Here is a 12,299-nt window from a genome sequence, read left to right as displayed (position 1 = left end):
CCCCTCATGCTGGGCTGGAGCCTCACAGTGAGAGGGGAGGGGCCGAAGGGGCCCCCTCCTGGGAGCCATCAAATCTTGTGCTGGGGGGACTAGGTTCAAGGACAGAGGTAAGGGGGCGTCTTTGTGGAAGCGGGCACTTTGAAGCTTTTGAGTCTTGTTTTGAGGGGAGGGTTGGTCATTATTGTTTATTTCTTCTTCCCTCCACCCCACCCGAGGCTAGGAAGTGGAGATCTGGGTGGAAAAGGGAAGGGTCAAAGTATTAGTCACAAAAACATGCAGACAAGATTAGAACAGGCAGAAGGGGGCTGGAGAAAGGGCAGAAGGGGGCTGGGACACAGAGATGGGGGTAAGACAGGGAGGCAGGGGGAAGGGGCCTCCATCCTGCCCTCCATCTCCACTCCCGGGGCTGCACTAAGAGACCAGGAATTGGGCCACTATTAGTTCCTGAGCCTGGTCACCCCAGCTAGAGAGTCAGCTCCTGAAGGCCGGGCCTCTGGCCTGATGTGTCCTTGTAACCCTACTAATCCCAGCACAGTCCAGGGATTGTGGACTCCATCATTAAAATGAATGTCAAGTCACCTCGTGACCCAGGGCCACACTTGGCTCTCACTTGCCTGTGCCCCATCTATGAACCCAGCGCCTCGGGGGCCTTTGGTGGACAGAATCTCAGTCCTCCAAGACTGCTCTGATGGGATGACCCTGCTCCTGTGCATGAGGAGGGCCCTCCCAGCCCCAAAGCTCCCCCAGAAGAGGCTCTTCCTCGCTCTATATATACGTCGGCCTACCAGCAGCCTGAGCCACTCAGCTGTCTTCCCTCCCCAGCCCCAGAGGCCAGGGCACCAGCTACCGGCATCTTCCTCACCCTATGGGCCCTCTTCCGCCAGTCCATTCAGCCAGCTCACCTGCCTTCGCCCTCAGAGTTAGAAGGACCTGACTTGGGGGGGACCCTCCTCAACTCCCCTCCAGACTGGGCACAGATCTGACCTTGCCCGCCATGGCTTTACGCAAATCACCACCACGTGGTGCCCCCATTGGGAAAGGGCTGACTTAATCCCTTTTGTATCTGTCCCTCTTTTAGAGCCACCCCGGCCCAGGGGGTGGGGAGAGGGTAGCAGGAGGCAGGGTAACACAGGGTGCACAGAGGAAGGGGGGGTGGTCAGCCTGGGGGTGGGGGAAGAAGAGAGAGAAAGGGGGAGACGGGCACTGGGTAGAAAGGAAGCCAAGGGTCGGGGGAATGGAGGAAGGTCTCTGGGGAAGGCAAGGAGGGAGATGACTGAGATTAGTAAAACCCGACTGTTCCCTCAGACAAATCGAAGTCCAGACACAAAAATGGCAGGTTCGTTAGTAAAAGCAGGAAACAGGGGAATAATTCCCCCGGTCCCCCTCCACCCCAGGGGTTCATGATGCCCCTGCCCCCCAATCCCCCCGCGCAGCTTCTGGAAGGGGTGGGGACGGCAGGGGAAGAGGGCAGAGCGGGGGCATGCGACACAGAACAGCCACCACAGCTAGGACGCATGCAGGTTAGAGGGCCAGGGTGGGGGGCCTGGCTCAGCAGGACAGGCGAGAGAAAGGCAGCCACAGGTGGGAAGGCATGCGGGACCGGGGGGCATTGGGAAAAGCCGAGATGGAGGCGAAAGAGCTGTAGGGGTGCAGGAAGGAGAAGCTTCCTTTCAACGGAGGAAGGGAGAGGAGCCACCACTAGAACAGAGACATGTACAGATTGAGAAAGAAAGGGATGGGACATTAGACTCAGGCCTTCCTCCCCAGAGGGTGACCCAGACACTCATTCCCACCACCCATTCACCACTGATCACTGATCACCGACCCCAGACACGCCTGCTCACACACCACGTCTTACTGAAGGCAGTGGAAGGGAGTCTTGACAGGCTCATTTCCAAGCAGAATCCTTTTTTGTCATCAGAACCACGGCTAGCACCCCAAGACACAGCAGGTACCCTGCACCCAACCCACACCAATCCACGCAACACAGAGAGGCTGGGCCCTGAGTGGGGCTGAGTAGGACAAGAGGAACGAGCCACAGCTCTACCCTGAAGAGCCACAGCCAGCCAGGGACGAGGGGAAGGAGCCAGGAGACTCGGGAGCCCAGCGCCCAACCTCCGCTGTTCCCCGGGCACGGGGCGGGTGGCTGCAGGGGGCAGCCTATGACCTGGGTGGGCTCTTAACCCTCCCTACTGGCCCCACCTCTCTTCTGCTCTGCTCTGCTCCTCTCCCCCTTAGGCAGGCTGCTAGGATGTGAAACCAGGTCTTGGCCACAAATCCACTCGGGCATTCCATGCCCACCGCACCCCTGGAGGAAAGGCTATGGAAGAGGAAAATACCCCTCTGACATCATCCAGAGCCTTTCCCAGCTCCCTGCTACCATCACAGGGTTGCTGACCTTCCTGGGAGGGGGATTATTTGGGGGAGAATAAGACTGTTTTTAACCTGTAGGTAGGCTAGATGGGCTTTGGGGAGTCATGACACCCCTTGGCATTGTATGCAAACGGCTTCAATGGGCTTCTTTCTCCTGTGAGAGTCCACTGCTGCCACCAAATTCTCAGAAGGTTCCTGAGCCAAAGATGGGTAAGGACAACTAGTTTAGGAAGAAGGTCCTGGCCTGCCCTTAGGACTGTGGACGTGGGAGCATGAGGGCATGAGGACGGAGGACAGCCGAGGGAGTGTGTGCAGCCCTGTTACATGTTTGGGGTGGGGAGAAGCTGCAGAGAGAAACAGGTTGGAAAGACACACCAGGAAGATGACCTAACCAGCAGTGATAGCCCCACGGTGAATCCTGATGACTGGATTTAATAAAGTTTGGGAACAAAAACTTCAGGTCACAAATCCTGAGTTCTCCTGTGGCCTTTACCATCTTCCAGAACAATCTCATTTTACATCTCTGACTCTCGTCTGTAAAAGGGGTTTAACAACTTCCATCACTCCTGCTTCTCCCAGGCTTACTATGAGGATCAAATGAGATCAATAAAGTGAAAGCACTGAACTCTTCCACTACTTGCTATATGACCCCAGGCCTTCTTGGGCCTCAGTTTCCCCATCTGTTAACTGGGAATAATCTCTGCCTGCTGCCTGCAATCTAGGCATTCGTCGAGTTTAAATGATATTCAAAAGATGAGAGCTATTTAGAAAAGCAAAGCCTCCAGTGTCACGAGCAGAGAACACTTCTTTCAGTCTGACCACACCTGACCCAAACCTCTCCACTGGTTGGCCTTTTTGATCCGGATCCACCCTCTCCCCCAAGGAGGAATACTCAAATAACAAAAAGAGTCCATATAAAGAAGTTAGTAAAAATAAATACAAAACCAACCAGAGTCCAGCCGAGGAATGCCCGGGAATCAGAGCAGGTTGAACCCTGTCTCTTTGGGTGCCCGGTTGTCTGACTCCATTCTTGGCTGAAAGTGCTGATCCCTGGGACAGGTATCTGAGGGTTTATGAGGCAACTCAGGCCACCCATGGGCACCAGCTCTGGCTGTCAAGCAGTGATGCTCATGCTAGAAAGCGTGGACTTTGGAGACTTAGAAATTCACGGGGACTTTCCTGGCAAGGGCTGAAACCAGACAGGGTTGTTTGCTTCTTGACCAACTTAACCAAGTCATTCCATCCTCCCCAGGCCCGATTCCTGGGGCATTCTGGGGTTTCATGTAGTTATTTTGGGACTGATTCCCAAGCAAGGACGGTAATAGGATCTCCAATGGGGCCAGATATGCTGTATTCTCCAGGGTTTGCTATGAGAAGGGAATTGCTTCTTTACAAAACTTCCCTGCTCTGGAAACACGGAGATAATCAGTTAACATCTCATAAAGCTTAATAAAATTATAATTCCCTTTACAGAGTACACACGCTTTCACTTCCATTCCCCTTCCTGATCTTCACACTGACCCCATGACATAGGTAATGCAGGTATATCAGCAGCTCATTTGGTAGCTGAGAAAACAGCTTTAGCCCCAGTTCACACAGGTTTTAACTGAACTGAGACTAGAAGGAAGGGGAGGTCTGTAGGGCCCTGATTCTCAGATGGTATCCCCAGGGGTTGGCTTTATCTTGCCTCCCTTCTGTCCCTGAAGTCACAGTTCAGCTGTCTAGTGAAGCTCTGTAAAGAAAGAGTTCTAAATGCCCAGCCCCTAACAGGTACTCAGTGGCCTGGCCTGAGGTGTGGGCAGCAGTGAACTCCTAGCAGCAGCAGCTGGAGAACAAGGCCCGTGGAGGAGCCGTGCTGGGACCACCACATGGCTCCACCTAAACACTGGGACGACAGAGTGGCCAAATGAGGTCTTGGACTGGGGAGGGCTAGGCTGGCCGTGGCCACGGGCACTAGCTCAGGACAGGGCAAAGGACGGGACCACCACAGGTCTGTGGGTGCAGGGAAACACAGACCTGCAAGAGTATCAGGACAGGCCAGATGTGGCCTCAGAGGTACATCCTCCTGGGGAGGTGGGGGAGCCACTCAGACAGGAAGCCTCGGCTCTCATGCTTCCCTCCTCTGCAGCCAGGCAGCTACGCAGACCTGGGAGGCTGGGAAGGCCAGGCAGCTGCCCCAAGCAGCGTGGGCCCTGTGGGAGCAGACACGTCCAACTGCAGGGTCCCCAGCCTGGTGCTCAGTCACTCTGCATTATTAATAGGCGATGACTAACTGCCTGCTGCCGCAGAGCCAGGACCGGGCAGGCAGGAGGGAATCCCGGGGGATGGCGCACAGCAGGGCCTGCAGGCATACGCTCCAAGGGGAGGCGAGGAGCAAAGGGCCGCCCTCAGCTCCTCCCCTGCTCCTGCCCTCCCTGTCCCCACAGCCCACCCCCTAAGAGCCCTCACCAGCTCAGAAGCACACAGTCACGCAGCCCCCGGCTCACACCGGCGTTTACACTTGTAGAATCACCAGCAGAGAATCACAAACACACAGTACAGTCTCCCACTAACGCCCCCTAAATGTCACACCAACATTTACACACAGTCGCACCCACACACCAACACACACCAGCTGTGTCTACACAGACACCCACACCAACACTCACCGGGACTGAGCCCAACCCAAACAGAGGAGCTTGGCGACAAGTACCCCGACTTCACCCCAGCTGGGCCTCCTCCTCTCACCCCCTCAACAGGGAAGGGAACCAACCCCAGTCAGAGGCCATGCGGGACAGGCAGGGGGCAGACAGGGGACAGGAGATGGAAGGGAAGGAAGGAAGACAGTGTGAGACACAGTGTTAGTCAGAGCAGCAGAGTGGTGGGGGAACTGGACACTGTCCCTGGTGGGGGGAAAAGACCATTCATGCCATGCAAGATGTCGGGGGAGACGGAACCAGGACCCCTCAAGACTGAGAAGTGAGGGAGGGGATGCCGCTTCTTCCCTGGCAGCCAGCATGGGGCAGCTCCTAAACTGGTATGAATGGTGATTTGAAGGAGCTCTGGACCGGCCCCAGATGGCTCTGCATCCCCCAAGGCCACCTCCCTCGCTGCAGCCTGTGGAGCTGGCTGCCACTGGAGGCCTCACCCCCAGCCCCCTCCCCCAACTCAAGGGGCCTGTCCGGGAGCTGACAGTCAGCAGAGCGTAGCATGTCATGGGATGGTGTTTTCCATGGATTTTCAGGAGATCAAGAAAGAAGCTAAATCAAAGAAAAGAAACAAGGGGCAGGGCAGGGGAGAAAAGGAAAATAAAGCAATAAAGTAAGCAGCCTGGCATCGGGGCTGGTCTAACCAGAGCCGATGAACATGGGGACTGCCCCAGGTCTCTCTGGCCAGGAATCTGAATTCAGCAGTGGGGGGTTAGGGCAGGGACAGACCAAATTCCTCGATTTCCATTTGCTTTTGGATTTGAGTTTGAACCAAAAAAAAAAAAAAAAGAAAGAAAGAAAAGGGAAAGAGGAAAACTAAAAGAGAGAAGCAAAATCTAAAGATTGTCCAGGACGCAGAAAACAATAGGAAGAGCAAAACAACCAAAACCAAACGGGGAAAGGAAACGAAAGAGGCAGAATCGAACAGTTAAAAAAACCCACGGCAAACCAAACGGTAAGACAATTAGAGTGATATCTACCAGATAATGCAGTTTGTTTACCATAGCGTGTCCAATGCCTGCGTGCTTCACCGGAGATATGGGGGAAGGGGGTGGGGTGGGGTCAAAGAAAACAACAAAGACAACAACAAAAGAACGGAACGAAAAGAAAAGAAAAAGAAAATGACCAACTGTGAAACTCAAGGAAGGAGGAAAAATATATATCCGTATATGTTTGGTTGTTCAGACCCTCCCACCTTAAGCTCAGCTGAAGTATTTTGTTTAAAGAAAATTAAATTATAATGGGAGGGAGAAATAAAACACACACAAAAATTAAATCCCTTCTCCCAATCCCCTCCCCCCCAACCCTCCTCTGGATTCCTCTCCCCGCCATCATCCCCTCCGGGAAGAGCCGGCTGCAGAGAAGGGGAACAGTTAAAGACCTTGGTTAGTAGAGAAGAAAACAACAAAAGAACTGGACCAGGAAAGCAAAGACTTAAAGATGGCCACATTCCGCGATGAGACAGAAAGGTTAGTTCGGATTTTCACGCATACCTTGCCCCACCTGTCCCTGCCCATCCCTTGGTCCCCCAGGTTATAAGCGTGTTAGTCACACACACAGAGTTGGCAACGGGGTTTTCCAACAGAAGGTGAGAGAGGGAAGGCAGGCGGTTAAGAAGCAGACCCAATTATGCAGTATTAGTAAGTCCTATGGGCTGAAATGTTAGGGAGTTGAGGGGAAGGGAGGGAGGGGAACAGGGTGTGAGAAAGGGATGGGCTATTGACTCAGGGAATGGACGGATGGGTTTGTTGGCTAACTGGTCAACCAGATGGCTTTCCAGAGAACTGGCTAAAGAGCAAGTTGGTACTGGCCAACTGGCTGACCAGTGACCATGTCGAGTTAATGGGTTAACTGGTTGGTGATGGGCCAGCTGGCTGTCAGACTGGGAGAAGAGTGGCCAAGGCCCCCAGATAATCCCAGGACTGGCTCAAATGAGAGGCAATTTCATTTGGAGGCAAGGAGAAGGTGTTCCCAGGGAGCATAGGAGGGGATATGGGTGTCTGCTTTTCCTGAGGATAGCAAATAGATCCAGGGAGTCATGGTGGGGGCAGGGGCAGCTCTGTTTTTGGCAGAGGGGTGGGGGGAGGGTTGGGATTTTTTCTTCCCATTTCTGTTCCTTGAGAAAGGAAGAGAGAGTAAGTCACCACCAGAACAGGGAAAAGGAAATTTGCCCTCCATGAGCTGGCAGAAAGCTCACTCTCACATCAGAGCTAATCATCCCAAAACCTCCTCCCTCCCCTCCGCCCTCCCACAGAGAACTGACTCCTCCTTCCTGCCTAAACTGACCTTTCAGAGCCCATATTACCCCCAAATTTCCCCCAGTTCTTCAATCACCCCATGCCTATTCTCTTATGCTCCTCTGGGCAGCTGTTCCTCCCAGAATGAAGTACCCCCTCACCACCACCACTCCTATAAGTCCCTGGAATTGGTCAGGCTTTCCCAGCAGCCCAGCCTCCTTCCACACACACCCACAGACCCCCGCGCCTCCGCTCCCCACAGCCAGCAGCAAAAATTCACTCCCCCCCACATACCACACCATAAAAAGGAACAGAGAGGCCCACCTCCCTCTAAAATCCCTTACTCCTCTGTAAACTATCAGCCAGCTTCTTCTACCCCAGACTCTGGAGGCCCCGCCCCCATGTGGCTTTATGTTCATTTCCTCTCCTCATGGTCAAAGAACCACCTTCAAAATTACGCTTTGAGGAGGAGATGGCAAAGGGGCTGAGGCAGCTTCACTTAGTGTATCAGAGATATTGGGACACTACTGCTTCATGTCCATCAAATACTAAACTGTGCGCCCGAGAGTGTGACTGTGAGAAGGAGAGGTCTTCTAGAGACAGATCCATTAGTTAGAGAGTTATTATAACCAGTGGGCACAGGACTAATTCAGTAAGACAATTAATAAGGGCCTTGTATCATTAAAAATAACAGAATTCAATATTAAGCAGCTAGAAGAAGTGCTAAATAACCAATATTAATTATTAGTGATGCAGAAACAGTTTACATAGCAGGAAGACAAGAGTCTAACTGCAGATGCAGAGGCTGGAACAGGGGATAACACGTGGTACAAGGATTGGTCCTATCAGCCAGTAGGACCGTTGGGAAATGAAGAGGCCAACTAGTCAGGACAAGACCATTAGCTTCAGGGCAGCTAAACCCATGGCACAAAAAAAGGTACAAGTGCTCTGGTATCACTGCACTAGTCAAACAAGATAGGGGAAAAAAGGTATTCGAGGTAAAAATCCAGCTACTACTCTTTTTTAATTAAAACTGGTTGTGGAGACTAAAACAAGGAAAAAATAATTTTCGACTTTCATGGACAACTTCAATTTTTTAACAAGTACAAGAGCAAATTAAGAAACAAGATTGAGGGCTTCCCTGGTGGCACAGTGGTTGAGAATCTGCCTGCCAATGCAGGGGACACGGGTTCGAGCCCTGGTCCCGGAAGATCCCACATGCCGCGGAGCAACTAGACCCGTGAGCAACAACTACTGAGCCTGAGTGTCTGGAGCCTGTGCTCCTTAACAAGAGAGGCTGCAACAGTGAGAGGCCCGCGCACCGTGATGAAGAGCGGCCCCCACTCGCCGCAACTAGAGAAAGCCCTTGCACAGAAACGAAGACCCAACACAGCCAAAAATAATAAATAAGTAAAAAGAAAAAAAAAGAGAAACAAGATTGAGGGAATTCCCTGGTGGTCCAGTGGTTAGGACTCCACGCTTTCACTGCCGAAGGCACGGGTTCAATCCCTGGTCAGGGAACTAAGATCCCACAAGCCGTGCAGCACAGCCAAATTAAAAAATAAGAAAGAAAGAAACAAGATTGAGAGGGCCTTCCACTGATGTGTCAGGAGATCCGGGCTTCCTCTGATAAATAGCGAGGTTGTGGTGGGCGAGACGGGGCCCCTCTAGACCTAGGTATTTCAGATCCAGAACCCGGTCCATGGTGATCATGCCCGAGGGGGCAATTGTGGCCAAATACTAGAGTGGAGCCTCCACTGGAACCCATCCTGGCACCTGTGATGCAGCAGCCCACACCTTTCCGAATGTCGGGATCGGGAGGGCGGAGGCTTCAGACTAACAAATGAGCAAGGAAAGCTTTGCCCCACCCACAGAAACAGCTAGAGGGCTCCTGGAGCCCACGAGCACAAGGATGACAGAGCATGATGAGTGAGGAGGGCATGAAGAAGTCAGTCATTGTAGCAAGTGTAACTTACCATGGCCAAGGGCCTTTGACAAAGCTCTACCCCATCTTCACCTTGATCTATCGGCATAGCTCCGGCCCTTCAAGAAAGCCAAGAAGGGGATTATACGCACAAATCACAACAGTCTGAGTGAAGGCAATCTCTGTGGAGCTTGAGCAAGAGACGCTCAGGACAAAGAAAAGAGGATTCAGAGATAAGAGGGGCCCATTTTTCCAAAAGACAAGCAGAACATTTAGATGTTTCAAGATTTCGGAACACCCAAGAATGGCGGTACCACAAGACGAACGACAGGCACCTTAGCAGTGCGCACCAAGGCCGACAGCCAGGCCCTCCCGGGAGGCAGGAAAATGGAGTCAGACTCCCATCCTCCCACTTCCTGCGGGACAGCCTTGGGCCAGCTCTTCAACCTCGCTGGTGAAATAGGAGTATCTCCCACTTCACAGGATTGTTAGAAAAGTTAGGTGAGATTCAAAAGAGAAAAGAGACCCTTGAACTTGGGGGTTCCGGAGGAGGAGAGATGTGAGGGTGCAATCTCAACAATGCTGTAAGAAAGGGACAGGTCCTGAGGAGACTCTGAGGGGGCGGGAGAGTAAAGTGAGGTAGAGCTTTTCCCAGAGGACAAGAGATATTTCTGGGCTCGTATGAAATAGATCTGCTGGATCCTCATGTCCAAAACCTCACCAACTGGCTTCAAGAAAGAGCCCAAAGGAACCAGCAAAACCAGTAGAAAAACAAATAAAAACACTCGGTAGTTGCTGGTATTAAGCCCTCAAGGAGCTTACCATGCAGAAATAGAGAAAAGAGGTGAACACAAATCATTGACCATGCAGACGGAGTGTGATGAAAGGGCCAGAACACAGCAAAGAGGGAGACTGGCCAGGGGACCCGGAGGATCAAGGAAGACCTTACAAAAAGGTGGCGGTTCAGCTGGGCCTGAAGGATTGGAAAAAAAAAAAACCCACAACTAACAATAATGACGGCAGCAAGCCCTCCGCTGCTCACGCGGTGCCAGGCACAGGCCACCACCTCAGTTAGTCCTCAAAGGCCCCTCTCACTTTGCACAGAGAGGTTACATTACTTGCCTCAAGTCACTCCAACTAGTGGCAGAGCTGGGATTTGAACCCAGTCTATCCGACTCAAACCCCAGCTCTAGGGTTTCACCCGGCAGAAAGGAGGGTGAACGGTGGGAGCTCTGTGGGAATGAGGTGGGCAGCTCGGGAAGCCAGTATGGACAGGGTGTGTACAGCACCACAGTTAGGCCCTAAGATGGGGCGTGTGACAGGCCGAGGAGACAGGGCAGCCCAGGCCGGAAGGGGAGGAAGTCCCAAGTGCCTGCCAGGCCCCATCCTTGGGGGATGTCCCTCCTTGGGGCCCAGGGGGGCTCCCGAAAATCTCCCCACTGAGGAACGGCCTCATGGGAGCTGAGCGGGTGGAAGCTCCACATGGTATTTTGGAAGCCAGCTTGTCTTCCAGAGTTCATGCTGGCTAGTGATGAAATGGGTTGGCACTCGGCTTGCATGGTGGGGGGAGGCATACTGGGTGTGGGAGGAGGGTGGGCCCAGGATTAAAAATAGGCCTCAGGGAATCCTCAGATGGAATTATTCTTGCAAAGATCCCCCAAGAGACACCACCGGGCACAGGGTCCTCAGGGCTGGGCTCGGAGGGAGAGGAGGGCGAGAGCGGGGTGTGGTCTGAGTCAGGTGTCCTCCGGTCCTGACTGCAATGTTCTAGGAGTCTCTGGATAATTCCGGGGACCACTATCTGGTTCAGGGGAGGGGTTGAAATGCCTCCTTCCAGTCTCCCAAAGCTGCAGGACCAAGAGGAAGGGAGACCCCTCAGTGCTTGCCCTGGGGCAGGCTCTCCCCAGGAGGCAGTCTCCCCAGCTGTTCTAATCACTTGGGGAAAACAATGTGGATCCCAGTGTCCTCAGATCCCAGCCATCTATCCTAAAGGCAGAAGCAGATGTCATTTCTTACCTCAGCCCCCCACCCCCATCTTTGCTCCTGGCCACTCCCAACCCAACGTCACTCCTAAGATCATAAAAGGATCTTTCCAACCCCAGGACACCACGTGGCCCCTGTATAAACGTGTCTGCACAGGGTTTCTCCCCTTCGTCGCACTACTGACATTTGGAGCCAGATAATTCTTTGCTGTGGGGCTGCCCTGTGCATTGTGGGATGTTTAGCAGCATCTTGGCCTCTACCCACTACATTCTAGTAGCACCCTCCCCGAGTTGTGACACCCAAAATGCTTCCAGACATTGCCAAGTGTCTCCTGGGGGGCACTCCGCCCTCGGTTGAGAACCACTGCTCTAGGGACAGCAGGACCCAATAAATTATTAGAAGCCCTGAAAGACAGGCACTCAAAAGGCCTGGTGAGGATGGACTTGGTCACAGGCTAGGCCCCGAGCGAGGGCAATGAATCCAGAGCACAGCCTTAGGGCTGCCATTCCATCCCCCTGATGGTCACAATGACCAAAAACGGGCTGCAGCTCATATTTACGGATGTGGACTGGAGTCAAATAAATCTCTCCAGAAACCCTTTCTAAGGAGACCTCTCAATCCAAGTCTTGAAGCAGACACCCTCTGTGGCCCCGAAGGCTTATGTTCAGGTCATGACCTGACTCTGCTCTGACCCATCCGGGACAGCAGGCCAGGGGGACGTGGTCACCAGTTACCAGCTCAGACCCAGGACTCTGTGAGCCCCGGGACGAGGCTACTATGGGGCCCTGTCCACACTCAGTACTGCTGAGGCCAGGCCTCACCCCCTCCGTATGGCGTTCCCGCCTTCCCTGGTCACAGACCTCTCCCTCCTCTCTAGGTCTCTCGAGTTCCTAGAACGTTTAAGATTCCTGCCACTCAGGTGGCCCTTGTGTGGCTTTGCTCTGTTCACTTTTAACAGACTTATCCTGTGTCCTCAAGAGCCGAAGGGCTGGGAGGGCGGGGCCCATGTCTTTTTTCCCTCGGTATCCAGTATAGATGGACAATACATTGGCCAAAGGACACGTGGATAGGGACTCTGGGCTTGTAGCGTGTTGC

The 12,299-nt window shown here is 53.2% G+C and overlaps 1 protein-coding gene across 39 annotated transcripts in view; it reads right to left on the bottom strand.

Annotated features, from left to right (window-relative positions):
* The window catches only part of NRXN2 (neurexin 2), a 108,803-nt gene that overhangs the window by 60,777 nt on the left and 35,727 nt on the right, over positions 1-12,299 (bottom strand). For 23 of the 39 annotated variants that reach the window (XM_067748532.1, XM_067748533.1, XM_067748549.1 and 20 more), the window contains one exon: positions 6,041-6,085. The exons of 7 other annotated variants lie outside the window; for them this stretch is intronic. In XM_067748532.1, coding sequence (XP_067604633.1) covers positions 6,041-6,085 — 45 coding nt within the window. The remainder of the gene's footprint in view (positions 1-6,040; positions 6,086-12,299) is intronic. 9 more of the 39 variants (XM_067748534.1, XM_067748528.1, XM_067748530.1 and 6 more) reach the window with 1 other exon arrangement.

The sequence above is a fragment of the Pseudorca crassidens genome, chromosome 9, assembly GCF_039906515.1.
Source record: "Pseudorca crassidens isolate mPseCra1 chromosome 9, mPseCra1.hap1, whole genome shotgun sequence".
NCBI classification, from domain to species: domain Eukaryota; kingdom Metazoa; phylum Chordata; class Mammalia; order Artiodactyla; family Delphinidae; genus Pseudorca; species Pseudorca crassidens.
Note: the sequence above shows the minus strand (reverse complement) of the source record. Positions and strands in the feature narration are given on the sequence as shown.